At 70.2% G+C, this 21,640-nt stretch overlaps 1 protein-coding gene across 1 annotated transcript; it reads left to right on the plus strand.

Moving 5' to 3' along the window:
• Nucleotides 1–295: 295 nt before the first annotated feature.
• LMTK3 (lemur tyrosine kinase 3) lies at nt 296–17,212 on the plus strand. Its single transcript, XM_068929320.1, has 19 exons — nt 296–345; nt 1,762–1,895; nt 2,655–2,805; nt 4,530–4,606; nt 4,712–4,830; nt 4,997–5,084; nt 5,752–5,900; nt 6,479–6,563; nt 7,621–7,742; nt 8,464–8,613; nt 9,392–10,156; nt 10,285–11,171; nt 11,323–11,399; nt 13,005–13,179; nt 13,715–14,721; nt 14,779–14,865; nt 15,131–15,200; nt 16,110–16,253; nt 16,869–17,212. Exons 1-19 carry the CDS (start codon nt 297–299, stop codon nt 16,883–16,885), a joined length of 4,353 nt encoding a protein of 1,450 aa, XP_068785421.1. The 5' UTR covers nt 296; the 3' UTR covers nt 16,886–17,212.
• Nucleotides 17,213–21,640: the final 4,428 nt, after the last annotated feature.

Below are 21,640 nucleotides of genomic sequence, written 5' to 3' on the forward strand. Positions count from 1 at the left end.
CCAGCCCCCTTTATTGCCCCCCACCCCCCTTTATTGCCCCCACCCCCCCTTATAGCCCCCATCCCCCTTTCTTGCTCCCTCATCCCCCTTTCTTGCCCCCCCAACCCCTTTTCTTGCCCCCCCCCCGGCCCCTCTCCTGCCTGCCGGGATGCGGGCGGCGGCCGCGGCCCCCCCCGGCCCCCCGCCTGCCCCCCCCGGCCCCCCCCCGCGCTAGGGGCGCTGATGCCGAGCGGGGCGCCGGGATGCGCCGCCCGGGGCCCCCCCCGCTGCTGGCCGCCGCCGCCGCCGCCGCCGCCATGGCCTCGCTCGGGCCCCACGGCGCCCTGGGGGCGCCCGCCCCCCGCGGTGAGTGTCCCCGGCCCCTCGGCCGTCCCCCCCCCCTCCATCCATCCGTCCCTCCCTCCGTCCGTCCGTCCCTCCGTCCCGTCATCCACCCCTCCATCCCCGCATCCCTCTGTCCAACCCGTCCCTCCGGCCGCCCCATCCCTCCGGCCCCGCCGGCCCTCCGTTGTCACCGCCCCCCTCCCGTCCCCCCCCGCCCCACCACCCCTCCGTTGTCCCCATCCCTCCGGCCCCCGGGCCCTGCATCCCTCCGTTGTCCCCTTCCCTCCGTCCCTCCATCCCTCCGTTGTCACCATCCCGCCGTTGTCACCATCCCGCCGTTGTCACCATCCCTCCATCCCTCCGTTGTCCCCTTCCTTCCGTCCCTGCGTCCCTCCGCTCTCCCCATCCCTCCATCCCGCCGTTGTCACCATCCCGCCGTTGTCACCATCCCTCCGTTGTCCCCTTCCCTCCGTTGTCACCATCCCTCCGTTGTCCCCTTCCCTCCATCCCTCCGTTGTCCCCTTCCCTCCGTTGTCACCATCCTGCTGTTGTCATCATCCCTCCATCCCCTGCTCCCTCCATCCCGCCGTTGTCCCCATCCCGCCGTTGTCCCCATCCCTCCATCCCTGTGGCCTTGCCGGGGGCGGGGGGGGGCAGCTGGGGAAGGACCCAGGCGTTCGGGGCCCCCCTCACCCCACTGGGGGGGTAGGATTGGGGGGGAGGGGGCTGAGCCCCCCCCTGCAGGGTCCTTGGGGAGGGGGAACAGCCCCCAGGAGGGGGCCCTGAATCAGCCGCCCGGGACCCCTCAGCCCCATGGAACCCCTCAGACCCCCCCAAAATCAGCCCCATGGACCCCCCAGCCCCATGAACCCCCCCAATCCCCCCCAAATCAGCCCCATGGACCCCCCCAGCCCCATGAACCCCCCAATCCCCCCCAAATCAGCCCCATGGACCCCCCCAGCCCCATGAACCCCCCCAATCTCCCCCAAATCAGCCCCATGGACCCCCCCAGCCCCATGAACCCCCCCAATCTCCCCCAAATCAGCCCCATGGACCCCCCCAGCCCCATGAACCCCCCCAAATCAGCCCCATGGACCCCCCTGCTCCCCCAAATCAGCCCCATGGATCCCCCAAGCCCTATGGACCCCCCAAGACCCCCCCAATGAGCCCCATGCACCTCCCAGCCCCATGGACCCCCCCAGACCCCCCCAATGAGCCCCATGCACCTCCCAGCCCCATGGATCCCCCCCAGACCCCCCCAATGAGCCCCATGCACCTCCTAGCCCCATGGACCCCCCCCAGACCCCCCCAATGAGCCCCATGCACCTCCCAGCCCTATGGACCCCCCCAGACCTCCCCAAATCAGCCCCGCAGCCCCCTCTAGCCCCACCGTCCCCCCCAGCATTGCCCCCCCCCAATGAGCCTCGGTGCCCGCAGGGAGCCTGCCGCCAGGCCGGGTGCCCCTGGCCCCCCCCTACGCCGTGGTGCTCATTTCCTGCTCCGGCCTCCTGGCCTTCGTCCTCCTCCTCCTCACCTGCCTCTGCTGCAAGCGGGGCGACGTCGGCTTCAAGGTGGCGGCGGGCACCCAACGGGGGCTCGGGGGGGGGGCTTGTGGGTGCTCTAGGTCGCTCAACGAGGGCTCAGGATGGTTCAAGGAGGGGGTTCTAGGTCACCCAACAGTTTGGGGGGACCCAACAGTGGTTGGGGAGGGTCTTATGGGCTTTCTGGGTTCCTCAAGGGGGGCTTGGGATCGTTCAAGGGGGAGAGGGTTCTAGGTCATTCATCAGTTTGGAGGGACTCTATGGGTGCTCAAGGGCACCCAGCAGGGGCTTGGGAGGGGGCCTATGGATGCTCTGGGTCACCCAGTGGGCTCTTGGGGTGGTTCAAGGGGGTTCTAGATCACCCAACAGCTCAAGGTGATCCTGTAGGCCCTCTAGGTCATCCAGTGGCTGCTCAGGGTGGGGATCTATGGGGCTTTATGTCACCCCACAGCTCGAGGGGACCCCATGGGTGCTCAAGAGCACCCAACAGGGGCTAGAGAGGGGGGCCTGTGGGTGTTCTCAGTCACTCAATGTGGGCTTGGGGTGGTTCAAGGAGCGTTCTAGGTTACCCAACAGCTAAAGGGGACCCTGCGGGTGCTTGTAGGCACCTAAAAGGGGCTTGGAAGGGGTCCTATGGGCGTTCCAGGTCACCCAAGGGGGAATTGGGACAGTTTGAGGGGGGTTCTAGGTCACCTAAGAGCTCGGGGGTGGGGGATGCTGGGATGCTGGCAGTGCGAGCCCCCCTCCCCCGGCACTCACCGGCTCTATGGTTGGGGCGGGGGGACCCAGGAGTTCGAGAACCCAGATGGCGAGGAGGACTCGGGGGAGTTCACGCCACCCGCCGAGGAGACCTCGTCCTCCCAGTCACTGCCCGAGGTCTACGTCCTGCCCCTGGCCGAGGTGGGCCCCCCGCCCCCCGGCCCTCCACCCCCCCAAGCTGGTAAGGGGCACCTGGTGGGGGGAAGGGGCACTGTGAGGGCTCCGGGGGGCTTGAGGGCACCCCACAGAGGCCCAGGGAGGGGGGATATGGGCATTCTAGGTCACCCAATGGGCTCTTGGGGTGGTTCAAGAGGGGATTCTAGGTCACTCAACAGCTCAAGGGGACCCTCTGGGTGCTTGAAGGCACCCAACAGGGACTTGGGGGGAGGGCCTATGGGCATTCTAGATCACCCAAAGGGGGCTTGGGATCATTCAAGGGGGGGGCTCTAGGTCATCCAACAGTTTGGAGGGACCCTATGGGTCCTCTAGGTCACCCAGTGGGTGCTCAGGGTGGGGCTGTAGGTCACCCAACAGCTCAGGGGGACCCCATCAGGGCTCAAGGGCACCCAACAGGGGCTTGGGCAGAGCCTACGGGTGTTCTTGGTCACCCAACAGGAGCCCACAGAGATCCTATGGGTGCTTGAGGGCACTGGGCAAGTCCTCAGGAGGACCCTATGGGCACCTGAAGGCACCCAACAGGCAGCCGGAGGGACCGTGTGGGTGCTTTAGATCACCCAACACTACTGGGTGATCCCATAGGACGTCTTGGTCACCCATTGGTCCTCTGCATGGCCCACGCGCCCCACCGGATGTGTGGTGCACCCCACAGGTGTCCTTGGCGGCCGTGTGGGTGCTCTCAGCTGCCCAAAGGTGCTCGAGGGGATCCCATGGGTGCCTTCAGGCACCCCTTGGGTGAGGGAGGCGGCCGTGGACGTGCTCTAGATGTTCCAAGGAGGTTCTAGGTGACTCAGCAGTGCTCGTGGGACCCTCACGTCAGCCAGGATGGAGCACCCACTGCCCCGGGGTCATTCTCCGGGTGTCCAGGGGTGACCCCTAAGCCATTCGGGGGGGTGCTAGGTCCTCCAAGCGGGGCGGGGCCTGGGTGGGCACCCACCGTTCCCCCCACTGCGGGGAGATGCGAAACTAGGCCAAGCGCGCACGGCCCAGAAATGTCACAGATCAAAGGGGCAACATGACGAGGCGGCGCCGCAGGCGCTCGCTGGCAGCGGCTGCGTGCAGGCGATGTGGTGGGGGGGGCTCAAGGTCGCCCAACGGGCCTGGCTCCATCACCCCGGTGCAGACGGGCAGCTCTAGGTCACCCAACAGACCCAGCTCTATCACCCTCGCATGTGTTGGGGGGGGGCAGGGGTTTGAGGCCACACAATGAGCCTGGCACCCTTGCCCTGGCATGGAGCTGAGGGGTTCTAGGTCATCCAATGAGTCTGGTGCCATTGTCCTAGCACAGTGGGTTCTAGGTCACTCAACGGGCCCAGCTCCATATAGTCCTGGCACGGAGGATGCTCTAGGCCACCCAATGACCTGAGCTCCATCGCCCAGGAGCGGCAGGTTCTAGGTCACCCAACGAGTCTGGCACCATTGCCCCAGCACAGAGGGTTCTAGGTCACTCAACGGGCCCAGCTCTGTATAGTCCTGGCATGGAGGATGCTCTAGGCCACCCAATGACCTGAGCTCCATCGCCCGGGAGCGGCAGGTTCTAGGTCACCCAACGAGTCTGGCGCCATTGCCCCAGCACAGAGGGTTCTAGGTCACTCAACGGGTCCAGCTCCATCCCCCCCCAATAGAGGGTCGGTTCTAGGTGCCCCAACAGCCAAGGGGCAGCCGCCCACGGCCCCAGCGAGCCAGGTTGGGGTGGGGGGATCGAACCGACCCCAATACCCGTTCCAGACCTGGCAAAACCCCCGGGGCTGAGCCGGCAGCACCTGAGCTACCTGCAGGAGATTGGCAACGGCTGGTTCGGGAAGGTGAGCGCCGGGGTGTGGGGGGGGGCCGGGCGGCGTTTGGGGGGGGGGTTCTGGGGTGGGGGGGGGATCCAGACACCCTCCCCCCACGGCCTCCGCCGCCCCCAGGTCATCCTCGGGGAGCTGCTGGCCGACGTCAGCCCGGCCCCGGTGGTGGTGAAGGAGCTGCGGGCCGGCGCCGGGCCCCTGGAGCAGAGGAGGTTCCTGGCCGAGGCGCAGCCCTACCGGTAACGGCGGGGAAGCGGGGGGGGGGGACAACGGGCCCAGGCGTCCGGGTGGGCTCCCTTCCCCCTCCTCCCCCCAACCCCGGCCGCCTCCACCTCGTGCGGAGGGGGCCCAGGCGTCCGGGCTTGACGGGGACGGGGCGGGGGGGGGGGGTCGGTTGCTTGGCAGGAGCCTCCAGCACCCCAACCTGCTGCAGTGCCTGGGGCTGTGCAGCGAGAGCGCGCCGCTGCTGCTCGTCATGGAGTACTGCCAGCTGGTGAGCGCACGAGCGGGTGGCGCGCGGCTCGCACGAGGCCTCCGCGCACGAGGGAGAGGCACAGGGCTTGCACGAGGGCTCTGTGCACAAGGGGATGGCATGGGGCTCGCACGAGGGCTCCGTGCATGAGCAGGTGGCACGGGGCCTCCGCACACAAGGGCTCCGTGCACGAGCGGGTGGGACAGGGCTCACACGAGGGCTCCGTGCACGACGGGATGGCATGGGGCATGCATGAGGGCTCCGTGCACAAGGGCTCCATGCATGAGGGGATGGCATGGGGCTCGCACGAGGCCTCCGCGCACGAGGGGGTAGCATGGGGCTCGCACGAGGGCTCTATGCACGAGGGCTCTGTGCATGAAGGCTCTGTGCACGAGCGAGTGGCACAGGGCTCGCACAAGGGCTCCATGCACAAGGGGATTGCACGAGGGCTCCGTGCATGAAGGGATTGCACGGGGCTCGCACAAGGCCTCCGTGTGCACAAGGGCTCAGTACACAAGGGGCTGGAACGGGGCTCGCACGAGGGTCTTGCACGAGGGCTGCATGAGAGTCAGCTAAGGGAGGAGGGGGGTCGCCCCGGGGAGGCGGGGGGGGCGCTCGCACGAGGGCCTTGCACGGGGCGGTGGCCCGGCCGGCACGAGGTGGGGGACCGACCGGGCGGCTCGCGCAGGGCGACCTGAAGCGCTACCTGCGGGCGCAGCGGGGGGCCGAGGGGCGGACGCCCGAGCTGCCCCCCCGCGACCTGGCCACGCTGCAGCGCCTGGCCCTCGAGGTGACGCTGGGGCTGCGCCACCTGCACCGCCACGGCTACGTGCACAGGTAGCGCCCGGACGCCGGGGCCCCCCCCGGGGGGGCTGCCTGCCTCTGCTTCCCCTGGCACGGGCGGCTGGCGGGGGGGTAAAGGGAGCCCGGACGCCTGGGCCCCTCATGTGAGGGGCTGGGGGGAGAATGGGGAGGATTAAAGGGAGCCCGGACACCTGGGCCCCTCATGTGAGGGGCTGGGGGGGAGGGAACGGGGGGGTTAAACGGAGCCCGGATGCCTGGGCCCCTCATGTGAGGGGCTGGGGAGGGAATGGGGAGGATTAAAGGGAGCCCGGACGCCTGGGCCCCTCATGTGAGGGGCTGGGGGGGGTGAATGGGGGGGTTAAAGGGAGCCCGGACGCCTGGGCCCCTCATGTGAGGGTCTGGGGGGGTGAACGGGGGGGTTAAAGGGAGCCCGGACGCCTGGGCCCCCCAGGCCGGGGGGGCCAGGGGAGGGGGGGGAGTGAATGGGGGGAGTTAAAGGTGCCCGGACGCCTGGGCCCCTGACGCGCGGGGCCAGGGGGAGTGAATGGGGGGGGGTTAAAGATGCCCAGACGCCTGGGCCCCTGACGTGCGGGGCCGGGGGGTCCCCGCAGCGACCTGGCCCTCCGCAACTGCTTGCTGACGTCGGAGCTGACGGTGCGCGTGGGGGACTACGGGCTGTCGCACAACAACTACCGGGTGAGGGGGACGCGGGGGACACGGGGACACGGGGACAGGGACTGGACGGGGTGGAAGGACAGGGGGACGGGGTGGAGGGACGTGGGGATGGGGACAGGGACCGGACGGGGTGGAGGGACATGGGGACGGGGAGGAGGGACACGGGGATGGGGACAGGGACCGGACGGGGTGGAGGGACACGGGGACGGGGTGGAGGGACGTGGGGATGGGGACAGGGACCGGACAGGGTGGAGGGACACGGGGACGGGGAGGAGGGACGTGGGGACGGGGTGGAGGGACACGGGGACAGGGACCGGACGGGGTGGAGGGGACATGGGATGGGATGGAGGGACGTGGGGACAGGATGGAGGGGACGTGGGGACAGGGACCAGAGAGGATGGAGGGGACGTGGGGACAGGGACCAGAGGGGATGGAGGGGACATGGGAGGGGCTGGGATGGAGGGACGTGGGGACAGGACAGGACGGAGGGAAATGGGGAATGGGATGGGATGGAGGGACACAGGGACAGGGACCAGAGGGGATGGAGGGACACGGGGACAGGGACAGGATAGAGGGGACATGTGGATGGGATGGGATGGAGGGACACGGGGACAGGGACCAGAGGGGATGGAGGGACATGAGGACAGGGACAGGATAGAGGGGACATGTGGATGGGATGGGATGGAGGGACACGGGGACAGGGACAGGGACCAGAGGGGATGGAGGGACACGAGGACAGGGACCAGAGGGGATGGACATAGCGACACAGACCAGAAGGGATCTGGGGGGACATGGGGACAGGACGGGATGGAGGGGACACTGGGATGGGATGGAGGGAACATGGGGACAGGATGGAGGAGACACGGGGATGGGACAGGCTGGAGGGACACGGGGACAGGGACCAGAGGGGATGGAGGGACACAGGGACAGGGAGCAGAGGAGATGGACGGACAGGATGGAGGAACATGGGGACAAGACGGGACGGAGGGGACACGGGCTGGAAGGGACACGGGGGGACACAGCCGGGGATAGGGGGCAGCCGGGCCGGGGGTTCCCACCGGGTGACGCCGTGCCCCAGGAGGACTACTACGTCACCCCCGACCGGCTGTGGATCCCCCTGCGCTGGGTGGCCCCGGAGCTGCTGGAGGAGACGCGCGGGACCCTCTCCGTGGTGGACCAGAGCAAGGAGAGCAACGTCTGGTGAGCCCAGTGCAGGGACGGGACCGCCGGCCGCCCGCTGTCACCCGGCCCCGATGCGACGGCCCCGTGGCGTCCCAGTGCCACAGTGTTGCCGTGTCCTGGTGCCACGGTGTCCCCGGTGTGACGGTGTTGCAATGCCCCCCCGTGCTGCAGTGCGATGGTGTCCCAGTGCTGTGGTGTCCAGGTGTGACGGTGTTGCAATGCTGTGGTGCAACAGTATCCCAGCATCATAGTGTCTGGCTGTAGGTGGTGTTGCAATGCCACGGTGCGATGGCGTCCCAGTGCCATGGTGTCCGGGTGTGACAGTGTTGCAATGCCGTGGTGCAAGAGTGTCCCAGTGTCGTGGTGTCTGGGTGTGATGGTGTTGCAATGCCGTGGTGCAACCATTTCCCAGTGCAGTGGTGTCCAGGTGTGACGGTGTTGCAATGCAGTGATGTGACAGCATCCCAGTGTTGTCATGTACAGGAGTGACAGTGTTGCAATATCATGATGTGACAGCATCCCAGTGTTGGGATGTCCGGGTGTGATGGTGTTGCAATGCCATGGTGCGACGGTGTCCCAGCGTTGGGGGTGTCCGGGTGTGACAGCGTTGCAAAGCCGCGGTGCGACGGTGTCCCATCGCCACGGCATCCGGGTGCGACGGTGCAGCAAGGCTGCAGCGGCCGGGGGAGTCCGGGCGTTGCGACATCCCGGTGCGACGGTGCGGGCACCCGCTCGGCAGGTCGCTGGGGGTGACGCTCTGGGAGCTGTTCGAGTTCGGCAGCCAGCCCTACCGGCACCTCTCCGACGAGGAGGTCCTGGCCTACGTGGTGCGGGAGCAGCAGATGACGCTGGCCAAGCCCCGCCTCAAGCTGCCCCACTCCGACTATTGGTGAGCCTCGCGCCGACTGTAGCCTCCCGGGTGTCCTCCTCCCGTCCCTCCGGCTGTAGGTGCCCAGCTGGGCTTTCACCATCTCCCTCTCTGGCTGTAGTCTCCCAGGTGTCCTCCTCCCGTCCCTCCGGCTGTAGGTGCCCAGCTGGGCTTTCACCATCTCCCTCTCCAGCTGTAGTCTCGTAGTCGCCCTCACTCCATTCCTCCGGCTGTTTTCCTGGCTCTCCCTTCACCATCTCTCCCCTGCCAGGGGTAGTTTGTGCTGTCCTTAGTCTGTTCCTCCGGCTGTAGCCTTCCAGCCATCCTTGCCTCATCCCTCCGACTGTAGCCTCGCAGCTCTCCCTCCATCCCTCTGGCTGTAGCCTCCTGGGCCATCCCACCACCATCTCTCCAGGTGTAGCCTCCCGGCCATCCCTCCCATCTCCATCTCTCCAGCTGTAACCTCGCAGCTGTTCCTCCATCTCTCCAGTTGTAGTCTCCTGCCTGTTCCTCCACCTCTCCAGCTGTAGCCTCCTGGCCATCTCCCCATCTCTCTGGCTGTAGCCTCCTGCCCATTCCTCCACCTCTCCGGCTGTAGCCTCCTGGCCATCCCTCCATCTCTCTGGCTGTAGTCTTCCAGCCATTCTCCCATCTCTCTGGCTGTAGTCTCCCGGCTGTCCCTCCATCTCTCTGGCTGTAGTCTCCCGGCTGTCCTCACCCCGTCCCTCGGGCCGTAGCCTCCCTGTGCCCCAGTGCGGTCCGGTCTGGGGGAGGTCGCTGACGGCGTCGCCGGTCGCAGGTTCGAGGTGCTGCAGTCGTGCTGGCGCCCGGCACCGCAGCGTCCCTCGCTGGAGGAGCTGCACCGGCGGCTGAGCTGGCTGCTGCGAGAGCGGCCGGCCGGGCGGCCGGGGAGCCGGCGCGGGGTCTCGCTCCGACCCCGACGCTCCTCCACCTCCATCTCGCCGCCGCCGCCGGCCCGGCCGCCCTCCGCCTTCCCGCTGCTCGACGGCTTCCCGGGCCCGGACCTGGACGACGTGCTCACCGTCACCGAGAGCAGCCGGGGCCTCGGCTTCGAGTACCTGTGGGAGCGCGGGCGGCCCGGCGGTAAGGCGTCAACCGGCGGCGGCGGCGCCAGCAACGGCGGGTTGGCGGTGCCGGGCGTCAACCCTTTCTTGGAGGGGTTGGGGACGCCCGGGGTGGTGCCGGTCATCAGCGCCCGGAGCCCGTCGGTGAGCAGCGAGTATTACATCCGGCTGGAGGAGCCCGGTGGCGCCCGCTCGCCCGGCGGCAACCCCTGGCCGGCGGCCGCCCGCCGCGGGCTCAACCCCTTCCGCGGGGTGCAGGAGACGTCGCTGTCGGAGCCGCCGCCGCCGCCGCCACGGGGCTGGCGCCAGCGGGGAGCCCCCGGCCGCCGGCCCCGGCGCGGCAGCGACTCGTCCCTGCGGGCCGAGCGGGGCTCGCTGGCCGACGGCGCGCCCGAGCCGCCGCCGCCGGGGACGTCCCCGTGGGCGCAGATGTCCCCTTCGGCGCTGGAGATGTCGCCTTTGGCATCGGAGAGGTCGCCGTGGGCCCAGACGTCCCCTTCGGCACCGGACGCGGCCCCTTCGGCGCCGGGGATGCCCCCGTGGGCGCAGGAGATGTCACCTTCGGCACGAGAGATGGCCCCGTGGGAGACGTCCCCTTCGGCACCAGGGAGATCCCCATGGCAGCAGGACGCGTCCCCTTCGGCACCAGAGATGTCACCTTCGGCGCCAGAGACGTCCCCATGGCAGCAGATGTCACCTTCAGCACCGGAGATGTCACCTTCGACACGAGAGATGTCCCCGTGGGAGCAGATGTCCCCTTCAGCACCAGAGACGTCCCCATGGCAGCAGGACGCGTCCCCTTCGGCACCAGAGACGTCACCTTCAGCACGACAGATGACCCCACGGGCGCAGGAAACGTCCCCTTCGGCACTGGGGACGTCCCCGTGGGCACAGATGTCCCCTTTGGCACCAGAGACGTCCCCGTCCGTGCAAGAGACGACCCTGTGGGCGCAGATGTCACCATCGGCACCGGAGACGTCCCCTTCCGCGCAAGAGATGACCCTGTGGGCGCAGATGTCACCATCGGCACCGGAGACGTCCGCTTTGGCACCGGAGACAACCTCGTGGACGCAGACGTCACCTTCGGCGGCAGAGACGTCACCTTGGACGGCAGCGACAGCGTCCAGGACACAAGGGACGTCCCCGTGGGCGCACATGTCCCCTTCGGCACGAGGCACGTCCCCATGGGCCCAGGAGACGTCACCTTCGGCGGCAGAGACGTCCCCTTGGACAAAAGCGACGTCCCCGCGGGGGCAGGAGATGTCCTCAGAGACGTCCCCGCGGTCACCGTCCCCTCGGGGAGAAGCGACAGCATCCAGGGGGCAGGACGCGTCCCCTTTGGTGCAAGGGACGTCCCCTTGGACAGCAGGGACGTCCCCGTGGGCACCAGAGACGTCACCTTTGCCGCGAGGGACAGGGCCCGGAGCACAGGAGATGCCACCTCTGCCACGTGGGGCGTCCCAGTGGCCACAAGGGACGTCCCCTTGGACGCAAGTGACAGTGCCGGGGCCACCACGGGAGGGTTTTCCCGGGGCGGGCGGGGCCGGAGGGGGCGGGGCCTCCCCCCTGGCTCCGCCCGCCCCCATCCTGCCCCCAGGGGCCGGGGACCTCTGGGGTCCCCTGCCAGGGTCCCCCTTCCCGGCAGTGGTGGGCGCCGGCATCCCCGTGGCCGTGGCCGTGCCACCGCTGGCCACGCTGGCCGAGGGCCCCGAGGAGGAGAGGGTGGCCCTGGTGGCCGGGGCCCTCGGGGACGGTCCACTGGCCACTCTGTGGCCAGCCGGGGCCACCACCCGGCCACCCGCGGCCACCGGGGGCTGCTCCCCAAGGGGGGACCTGGAGAGGTGCCAAGAGACGTCCCCAAAGGGGCCCCAGGAAAGGTCCCCAAAGGGGTCCCCAGGGAGGTGCCAAGAGACGTCCCCAAAGGGATCCCCGGAGATGTCCCCAAAGGGGTCCCCAGAGAGGTGCCAAGGGATGTCCCCAAAGGGGACCCCAGGGAGGTGCCAAGGGATGTCCCCAAAGGGATCCCCGGAGATGCCCCCGAAGGGATCCCTGGAGATGTCCCAAGAGACATGCCATGGGATGTCCCCAAAGAGATGCCAAGTGATGTCTCCAAAGGGGTCCCCAGAGAGGTCCCCAAAGGGATCCCTGGAGATGTCCCAAGAGACGTGCCATGGGCTGCCCCTAAAGAGGTGCCCAGTGATGTCCACAAAGGGGTCCCCAGAGAGGTCCCCAGAGAGATGCCATGGGATGTCCCCAAAAGGGTCCACAAAGAGGTGCCAAGTGATGTCTCCAAGGAGGTCCCAAGGGATGTCCCCAAAGGGGTCCCCAGAGAGGTGCCAAGGGATGTCCCCAAAGGGATCCCTGGAGATGTCCCAAGAGAGGTGCCAAGAGATGTCCCCAAAGGGATCCTTGGAAACCTGTCCAAAGGGGTCCCCGAAGGGGTCCCCAAAGAGGTGCCAAGAGATGTCCCCAAAAGGGACCCCAGAGACGTGCCAAGAAATGTCCCCAAAGGGGTCCTTGGGGAGGTGCCCAGAAGGGGACCCCAAAAGGTGTCCCAAGAGGTCCCCAGAGAAGTCACCCAAGAGGACCCCGAAAGGGGCTCCAAGGAGGTGCCCAGAGACGTCCCCGAAGGGGTCCCCAGCCAAGTCCTCAAAGGGATCCCCAAGGAGGTGCTCAGAGATTTCCCCAAAGGGGTCCCCGGCCAAGGCCTCAAAGGGGTCCCCCAAGAGGTGCCTAGAGGTGTCCCCGAAGAGGTCCCCAGCCAAGTCCCCAAAGGCGTCCCCAAGGAGGTGCCCGGAGAAGTCCCCAACAGGATCCCCACGGAGATGTCCAGTCAGATCCCCAAAGGGGTCCCCAAGGAGGTGTCTGGAGATGTCCCCAAAGGGATCCCCAAAGAGATGCCCGGAGATGTCCCCAAAGGGCTCCCCAAGGAGGCGCCCGGAGATGTCCCCAAAGGGCTCCCCAAGGAGGCGCCCGGAGATGTCCCCAAAGCGGGCCCTGACGACGTCCCCAAAAGGGTCCCCAGCCAGGCTCCCGGGCGGTTCCTCGGAGCCATCCCCAAAAGGGTCCCCCGAGGGGCCCCCGGAGCTGCCCCCAAAGGGGCCCCCCGACACGTCCCCCGGGGGGTCCCCGGCCGCCCCCCGTCCCGGGGCCGGCGGCGAGGGGACAGAGGCGCGGCGGCCGCGGCGGGGGGACGTCATCGTCGTCGCCGCCGCCGCCGCCGCCGGAGGGGTCGGGGCGGGTGCCGGCGGGGGGGCCGCCCCGGGGCCGCCGGGGCCCCGGCGTGGGCCAGGGGGCGTCCCCGGCGAGGGGGGGTTCGTGGTGCAGGTGTGCCAGGAGCGGCTGCAGGTCACCCTGCGGGAGGACGTCACCCGCAACCTGCTGGCCCCCCGCCAGCGGCCCGGGGACGGGGACGGCGGCGGGGGGGGGGACGGGGGCCACGCGGCCCCCCCGGCCCCCGGGCCGCCACCGCCGCCCCCCCCGAGCAGCGCCGATATCCGAGGTGGGTGAGGGACAGGGGGGACATTGGGGCACTGGGGGAGGGGGGGCAGGGGGGCCCTCTTGGCCTCCCCTCCCCCCTCCCCCGGGTCCCATGTTTTGACCCTTTTTGTGCCGTTTCTCTCTGCCCCCCCCACCCCTGTGTGTGACCCTGACCCCCAACCTGCCCCGTTGTCCCTCTCCGACCCCCAACCTGCCCCCCCACGGGTCCCATTGCCTCTCTCTGCCCCCCTATGTGCCCCTATTGCCCTTCTCTGCCCCCAACTGACCCCCATTGCCCCCTCTGACCCCCAACATGCCCCTGCTGCCCCTCTCTGCCCCCCAACCTACCTCTGTGCCCCTTCTCTGCCCCCCAACCTGCCCCATTGTCCCCCTTTACAACCCCTAACCTGCTCTTATTGCCCCCCTCTGCCCCCTGTGTGTCCCTATTGCCCCTGTCCAACCTCAACCTGCCTCTATTGCCCCTCTCTGCCCCATAAACTGCCCCCATTGCCCCTCTCCGACCCCTAACCTGCCTCTATTGCTCCTCTCTGCCCCATGAACTGTCCCCAATGCCCCTCTCCGACCCCTAACCTGCCCCTATTGCCCCCTGTGCCCCATAAACTGCCTCTATTGCCCCTCTCCGACCCCCAACTGGCACTGTTGCCCCTCTCGACCCCCAACCGGCCCTGTTGCCCCTCTCTGCCCCATAAACTGCCCCATAAACTGCCCTTATTGCCCCTCTCTGCCCCCAACCTGCCCCTATCGCCCCTCTCCAACCCCCAACCTGCCCCTATCACCCCTCTCGACCCCCAACCGGCCTTGTTGCCCCTCTCCGACCCCCAACCGGCCCTCTTGCCCCTCTCTGACCCCTCTCTGCCCCATAAACTGCCCCTACTGCCCCATAAACTGCCCCCATTGCCCCTCTCTGCCCCCAACCTGCCCCTATCGCCCCTCTCGACCCCCAACCGGCCCTGCTGCCCCTCTCTGCCCCATAAACTGCCCTTATTGCCCCTCTCCGACCTCCAATTGGCCCCTATCGCCCCTCTCGACCCCCAATCGGCCCCTATCGCCCCTCTCCGACCCCCAATCGGCCCCTATCGCCCCTCTCCGACCCCCAACCGGCCCCTATCGCCCCTCTCGACCCCCAACCGGCCCCTATCGCCCCTCTCTGCCCCCCAATCTGCCCCTATCGCCCCTCTCTGCCCCACAAACTGCCCCCGTGGCCCCTCTCCGCCCCCCGAACCCCCTCCCCCGCCCGGCCGCAGCCAAGGCGTCGCGGCTGTCGCTGTCGCTGCCGCCGCTGGCCCTGCGGCCCTTCCCCAGCCGGGGCCGGCGGACGGCGCGCTGGCAGGCGGCGGAGGCGCGGCGGGGCCCGGCGGCGGCCGAGGAGGAGGAGGAGGACGACGAGGAGGAGGAGGACGAGGAGGAGGACGAGGAGGAGGACGAGGAGGAGGAGGCGGCGGCGGCGGCGGGGGGAGGCCGGGCCGGGGCCGGGCCGGTGCCGCTGGTCGTGAGCCGCTGCGACGGGCGCGGCCTGCGCGGCCTCCTCAAGCCGCCGCGCGCCGCGGCCGGGGCGCAGGCGCAGGCGCAGTCGGAGGCGGCGGCCGAGGCGCAGGCGCAGGCGCAGGCGCAGGCGGAGCTGGCGCTGGCGCGCAAGCGCAAGATGGTCTCCTTCTTCGATGACGTCACCGTCTACCTCTTCGACCAGGTTGTGTGGGGTTGGGGGGGGCGGGGCTGGGCGCGGGTTGGGGGCGGGAAGGGAGGGTGCGGCGCTCCCATTGGCCGAGACGGCGGGTGGGCGGGGGAGGGCGGGACTTGGCGGATTGGAGAGGGGGCGTGGCCAGCGCGCGCGGGGCGGGGGCGGCGGGGAGGCTTGCCATAGCACGGGGGCGGGGCTTCGTGGCTTGGGGGCGGGGCTTCGTGGCTTGGGGGCGGGGCCGGCGCTGACGTGTGTCGCCCCCGGCCGCCGCCAGGAGACGCCCACCAACGAGTTGAGCTGCCAGAGCGGCGCCGAGGCCGAGGGCGCCGCCCCCGACGGCCCCGGTGGGTGGGTGGGTGGGTGGGTGCGCGCGCGCCCCCTGGCGGCGGGGCGGGGGGGGTCCTGCCCCATAGCGGGGAGGGGGTGGTGGACACATTGGGGGGGGGGTCTCTGCCCCATATCTGGGGGGGGTCATGGACACATGGGGGGGGTCCCTACCCCGTAGCTGGGGGTCTCCGCCCCATAGCTGGGGGTCCTGGGCCCATGGGGGGGTCCCTGCCCCATAGCTGGGGGGGGTCCTGGACACATGGGGGGGTCTCTGCCCCATAGCTGGGGGGGTCCTGGACACATGGGGGGGGTCCCTGCCCCATAGCTGGGGGGGTCCTGGACACATGGGGGGGGTCCCTACCCCGTAGCTGGGGGTCTCTGCCCCATAGCTGGGGGTCCTGGGCCCATGGGGGGGGTCCCTGCCCCATAGCTGGGGGGGGTCCTGGACACATGGGGGGTTCTCTGCCCCATAGCTGGGGGGGGTCCTGGACACATGGGGGGGGTCTCTGCCCCATAGCTGGGGGGGGTCCTGGGCCCATGGGGGGGTCCCTGTCCCATAGCTGGGGGGTCTCTGCCCCATAGCTGGGGGGGGTCCTGGACACATGGGGGGGTCTCTGTCCCATAGCTGGGGGTCTCCGCCCCATAGCTGGGGGTCCTGGGCCCATGGGGGGGGGTCCCTGCCCCATAGCAGGGGGTCCTGGCCTCACGGGGGGGTCCTGGCCCCATAGCTGGGGGTTCTCTGCCCCATAGCAGGGGTCTTGGCCCCACAGGGGGGGTCCCTGCCCCATAGCAGGAGGTCTCTGCCCCATAGCAGGGGGTCCTGGGCCCATGGAGGGGGTCCCAGCCCCATAACAGGGTGTCCTGGCCCCACGGGGGGGGTCCCCACCCCATAGCGGGGTCCCGCTGACCCCCGGCGCGGCCTGCAGGCGGGTCCCCCAGGGGGGAGGCCGAGCCGGGCCCCCCCGGTGCCCCCCAGCCCCCCGGCGAGCCCCGGCGCGGCACCCGCTTCACCGTGTCGCCCGCCCTCGAGCCCCCCCGGGGCCCCCCCGAGCCCGAGCGCCCCACGGCCCGTGAGTGGGGCTGGGGGGGGCTGGGGGGGAGCTATGAGGCTGGAGGGGGCTCCTGGGGGGGGGGCTGGAGGGCTGGAGGGGGCTCCGTGGGGGGGGTCTGTGGGGCTGGGGGGGAGCTATGGGGCTGGAGGGGGCTCCGTGGGGGGGGTCTATGGGGCTGAGGGGCAGCTATGGGGCTGGAGGGGGCTCCGTGGGGGGGGGTCTATGGGGCTGGGGGGGAGCTATGAGGCTGGAGGGGGCTCCTGGGGGGGGGCTGGAGGGCTGGAGGGGGCTCCGTGGGGGGGGTCTATGGGGCTGGGGGGGAGCTATGGGGCTGGAGGGGGCTCTGTGGGGGGGTCTATGGGGCTGAGGGGCAGCTATGGGGCTGGAGGGGGCTCCGTGGGGGGGTTCTGTGGGGCTGGGGGCTCCATGGGGACATCTATGGGGCTGGATGGGGCTCTGTGGGGGGGGGTCTATGGGGCTAGGGGCTCCATGGGGGGTCTATGGGGCTGGGCGGGGGTCTATGGGGCTGGAGGGGGCTCTGTGGGGGGGACTATGGGGCTGGAGGGGGCTCCATGGGGGGGTCTATGGGGCTGGGGGGGTCTATAGGGTGCTGACCCCCCCCTTCCCTTGCAGCCCCCATCGAGCACTGAGCCGGGGGCCGGTCCTGCCCCCCCCCACGGCGCTGCCCCCCGGGACCCCCGGACCCGCCCGGGGGGCGCCGCCCCCCAGCACCTTTTCTACAGTGACTTTGGGGGGTTTCACCCCAAAAACGGGGGGGTGCCCCCCCTCCCCTGTGCCAAAATGGGGGGGTCTGCCCCCCCTGAGACCCCGACCCAGCGAGGGGGGGCCCAGCCCCCCATGTAGCCCCCCCCGGTGCCCGACTGGGGGGTCCTGTGGTGACCCCAGCCCCCCCCACAGCGATGGGGGGGGCCCAAACTGGGGGGGAGGGTTGAGGGGGGGGTCGCATTAAAGGACAACGGAGACCTGGCTTTTACTGGGCGCAGCATGGAGAGCACTGGTTTGTACTGGGGGGGCACTGGTGCTGAGCGGGGAGCACTGGTGCGGACTGGAGGGGGCACTGGTTTGTGCTGGGGGGGACTGGTGTGGACTGGGGGGGGCACTAGTGCGGAGTGGGGGGGGCATTGGTTTTGGGGGGTCTGCCTCCCTCCTTACTGGTTTATACTGGGCACGGGGCTCTGTCGCACTGGTTGGGCTGGGAGAGACGAGGGGGGGGGCAAAACCCAAATAAAACCGGAAAAGGTGCAAAAACGGGGTGGGGGGGCTGCTCCCGGGCCCCCCCATCCCAGGGACCCCCCCCCAGTGCTCCCAGTACCCCCACAACTGGTCCCACTCGGGGCTCTCCCAGTAAAGCTGCTTTTGGGGGGGGCCAGGACCCCCCGAGCTCCCATCTTCCCCCCCCGGGGGGGGGTGGGGGGTTGGTGCCCCCCCAGTCCCTCCCAGTGCCCCCAGCACCCACCTGGGCCCATCCCAGTCCCTCCCAGTGCCCACAGGACTCCCCCCAGTGCTCCCCCAGTCCTTCCCAGTGCCCCCAGTGCCCACCTGGGCCCATCCCAGTCCCTCCCAGTGCCCCCCAGTGCCCCCCAGTCCCCCCAGTCCCTCCCAATGCCCCCAGTGCCCACCTGGGCCCATCCCAGTCCCTCCCAGTGCCCCCAGAAACCCCCCAGTGCCCCCCCCAGTCCCTCCCAGTCTCTCCCAGTGCCCACATGGGCCCTTCCCAGTCCCTCCCAGTGCCCACAGGACCCCCCAGTGCCCCCCCAGTCCCTCCCAGTCTCTCCCAGCACCCACCTGGGCCCATCCCAGTCCCTCCCAATGCCCCCAGTGCCCACCTGAGCCCTTCCCAGTTCCTCCCAGTGCCCCCAGGACCACCCCAGTGCCCCCCCCGGTCCCTCCCAGTGCCCCCAGTGCCCACCTGAGCCTCGCGCGGGGCGGGGCTTCTATTAGCATAAAGGGGCGGGGCATCCCTCAGCTCATTTCCATATTTAAAGCAACAGCAGCCGCGAAACCCTCCCCCCCCGAGGTGTGGGGCTGGGGGGGAAGCTGGGGGGGGTCCCGGGGCGGATTGAGAAGGGAGGGGCAGGTTGGGGGGGATCTGTGGGGCAGATTGTGGGGGTTATGGGGCAAGTTGGGGGGCTGGGGTCAGATTAGGGGGGCCTATGGGGCAGTTGGGGGTCTGTGGGGCAGACTGGGGGTCGGGGGGCAGGTTGGGAGGGTTGGGGGTCAGATTGGGGGGTCTGTGGGGCAATTGGAGGGGCTGGGGGGCAGATCGGGGGGGCTGGGGGCAGATCAGGGTGGTGGGGGCAATCGGGGGGGCCTATGGGGCAGTTGGGGGGGCTGGGGAGGCAGATCAGGGTGGTTGGGAGCAGATTGGGGCGTCTGTGGGGCGGTTGGGGGGCTGGGAGTCAGATCCGAGGGGTCTATGGGTCAGATCGGGGGGCTAGGGGTCAGATCGGGGGGTCTGTGGGGCAATTGGAGGGGCTGGGGGCAGATCAGGGTGGTTGGGAGCAGATCGGGGGGGGCCTATGGGGCAGTTGAGGGGGTTGGGGGTCAGAGTGGGGGGTCTGTGGGGCAGCTGGAGGGTTGAGGGGTCAGATTGGGGGGGTCTGTGGGGCAGTTGGGGTGGTTGGGGGTCAGATTGGGGGGTCTGTGGGGCAGCTGGGGGGTCTGGGGGCAGATCGGGGGGTCTGTGGGGCAGATCGGGTTGATTGGGGGCAGATTGGGGGGTCTATGGGGCAATTGGGGGGGCCGGGGGCAGATCAGAGTGGTTGGGGGTCAGATCGGGGGGTCTGGGGGCAGATCGGGGGGCTGGGGGGCAGCTGGGGGGTCTGGGGGCAGATCGGGGTGGTTGGGGGTCAGATCGGGGGGTCTGTGGGGCAATTGGGGGCCTGGGGGGCAGATCAGGGGGTCTGTGGGGCAGTTAGGGGGGGTCTGGGGTCAGATCGGGGTGGTTGGGGGCAGATCGGGGTGGTTGGGGGTCAGATCGGGGGGTCTGGGGGGCAGTTGGGGGTCTGGGGGGCAGATCAGGGTGGTTGGGGGTCAGATCAGGGGGTCTGGGGGCAGATCGGGGGGTCTGGGGGGCAGTTGAGGGGGTCTGGGGGGCAGATCGGGGTGGTTGGGGGGCAGATCGGGGGGTCTGGGGGGCAGTTGGGGGGGTCTGGGGGCAGATCGGGGTGGTTGGGGGGCAGATCGGGGGGTCTGGGGGGCAGTTGGGGGGGTCTGGGGGCAGATCGGGGTGGTTGGGGGGCAGATCAAGGGGGTCTGGGGGCAGATCGGGGGGTCTGGGGGCAGTTGGGGGGGTCTGGGGGGCAGATTGGGGTGGTTGGGGCAGATCGGGGTGGTTGGGGGTCAGATAGGGGGGTCTGGGAGGCAGTTGGGGGGGTCTGGGGGCAGATCGGGGTGGTTGGGGGGCAGATCAAGGGGTCTGGGGGGCAGTTGGGGGGGTCTGGGGGCAGATTGGGGGGGCTGTGGGACAGCTGGGGGGTCTGGGGGGCAGTTGGGGGGGTCTGGGGGGCAGATCGGGGGGTCTGGGGGCAGATCGGGGGGGCTGGGGGCAGATCGGGGGGGCTGGGGGGCAGATCGGGGGTCAATGGGGGCAGCTGGGGAGGGGGGGGTCCGTGTCCCCGCGCACACGCGTGTGCCCCTCCCCGTGCGCCGGGGCCGTGACCCCGGGGGCAGCCGCCGGCCGGGGGCCCAGGCGTCCGGGCCCCCCCCTCCCCGCTCCGCCGTAATCCCCCCTCCCCCCCGCCCCCCGCCCGGACGCCTGGGCCCTCCCTGCTGCCCGGAGCCCATTAAGCGCCAGGTCGGGGCGGCAGCAGGTCGCGGGAGCCGGGCGGCGCCTCGCACACGCGTGTGCCGGCACACGCGTGGAGGGAGGGGGGGGCGCACAGGTAGGGGAGGGGGGACGCGCAGGGGCGTGCGGGAGGGGGGGTTGGCGGGGGGGGGCTTGCGCGGCACACGCGTGTGCGCGGGGGGAGGCGGGGGGCGCACGCGCACCTCTCACAGGGCGGGTGCATCGCACACGCGTGTGCACGGGCGGGGAGCCGGCTGCGTCGCACGTGTGCGTGCGAGGATAGCGCGCTCGGTGCATTGCACACGCGTGTGCACGGGCGGGAAGGCGGGTGCATCGCACACGCGTGTGCACGGCTGGGAAGCCAGCTGCGTCGCACGTGTGCGTGCGAGGATAGTGCGCTCGGTGCATCGCACACGCGTGTGCACGGGCGGGAAGCCGGGTGCACCGCACGCACACGTGCACAAGCAGGATATTGGGTGCATCACTCGCACGCGTGCCCGGGCAGCTGGTTAGGAGCGTCGCACGTGCGCGTGTGAGGATAGTGAGCCGGGTGCATCGCACGGGCAGGAAGCTGGGTGCATCGCACGGGCGCGTGGGAGCATAGTGCGCTCGGTGCATTGCACGAGCGTGTGCACGGGCAGGCCGTCGGGTGCATTGCATGCGTGAGCATAGCGCAGTCGCTGCATTGCACGAGCGTGTGCACGAGCAGGTCACTAGGTGCATTGCACGGGCGAGCATAGCACACTTGGTGCACTGCACGAGCGTGTGCAAGGGCAGGTCACCCAGTGCACCGCACGGGCGCGTGCGAGCGTAGCACACACAGTGCATTGCACAAGCGTGTGCACGGGCAGGTCACCAGGTGCATTGCACGGGCGCATGTGAGCGTAGCGCGCTCAGTACATTGCACGAGCGTGTGCAAGGGCAGGTCACCCAGTGCACCGCACGGGCGCGTGCGAGCGTAGCACACACAGTGCATTGCACGAGCGTGTGCACGGGCAGGCCGCCGGCTGCGCCGCCCGCGTAGGGGGCCGGCGGGGCGTCGCACGCGCGCGTGCACGAGGCGGGGGGGGGGGGCGCAGCCGCCATGGGGCCGGCGGGCCTGGCCTGGGCGGTGCTGGGGGCGGTGCTGGGGGCGGCGGGGGCCGAGCTGGCGCTGCCGCGCTTCGTGTGCAGCCCGCTGCCGCCGGCCGCCGAGGCGGCCTGCGGGGCCGGCTCGCACGAGGAGGCGGCGGCGGCGCACGAGGAGGCGGCGGCGGCGCACGAGGAGGCGCGGGGCACCATCCTGCGGCTGCGCGAGGCGCTGGTGCGGCAGCGCGAGGCCCTGCTGGAGCAGCGGCAGGCCGCCGGCGAGCTGGCCGCCAAGCTGGCCCGCTGCGAGGCCGCCCGGGCCGCCGGGCCGGCGCACGAGCGTGAGCCGCCGGCCGCCGCCGCCGCCGCCGCCGCCGCCGGGCGGGCGCTCGAGGCCCTGCGCCAGCGGCTGCAGCAGCTGCAGGTAGGCGCCCTCGTGCCGACGCCCCTCGTGCCGACGCCCCTCGTGCAAAGCTCCCTCGCGCCGACGTCCCTCGTGCCGACGACCCTCGTGCAAACGCCCCTCGTG

This window comes from Struthio camelus, unplaced genomic scaffold, assembly GCF_040807025.1.
Source record: "Struthio camelus isolate bStrCam1 unplaced genomic scaffold, bStrCam1.hap1 HAP1_SCAFFOLD_149, whole genome shotgun sequence".
In the NCBI taxonomy this organism is placed as follows: domain Eukaryota; kingdom Metazoa; phylum Chordata; class Aves; order Struthioniformes; family Struthionidae; genus Struthio; species Struthio camelus.

Coding starts and splice junctions, on each gene's coding strand:
- LMTK3 (XM_068929320.1), top strand. CDS start 297: ATGGCCTCGCTCGGGCCCCACGGCGCCCTGGGGGCGCCCGCCCCCCGC. Junction 13,180..13,714: donor GAGCAGCGCCGATATCCGAG/GTGGGTGAGGGA, acceptor TCTCTGCCCCAT/GAACTGTCCCCAATGCCCCT. Junction 14,722..14,778: donor TCCTCAAGCCGCCGCGCGCC/GCGGCCGGGGCG, acceptor GCGCAGGCGCAG/GCGCAGGCGCAGGCGGAGCT.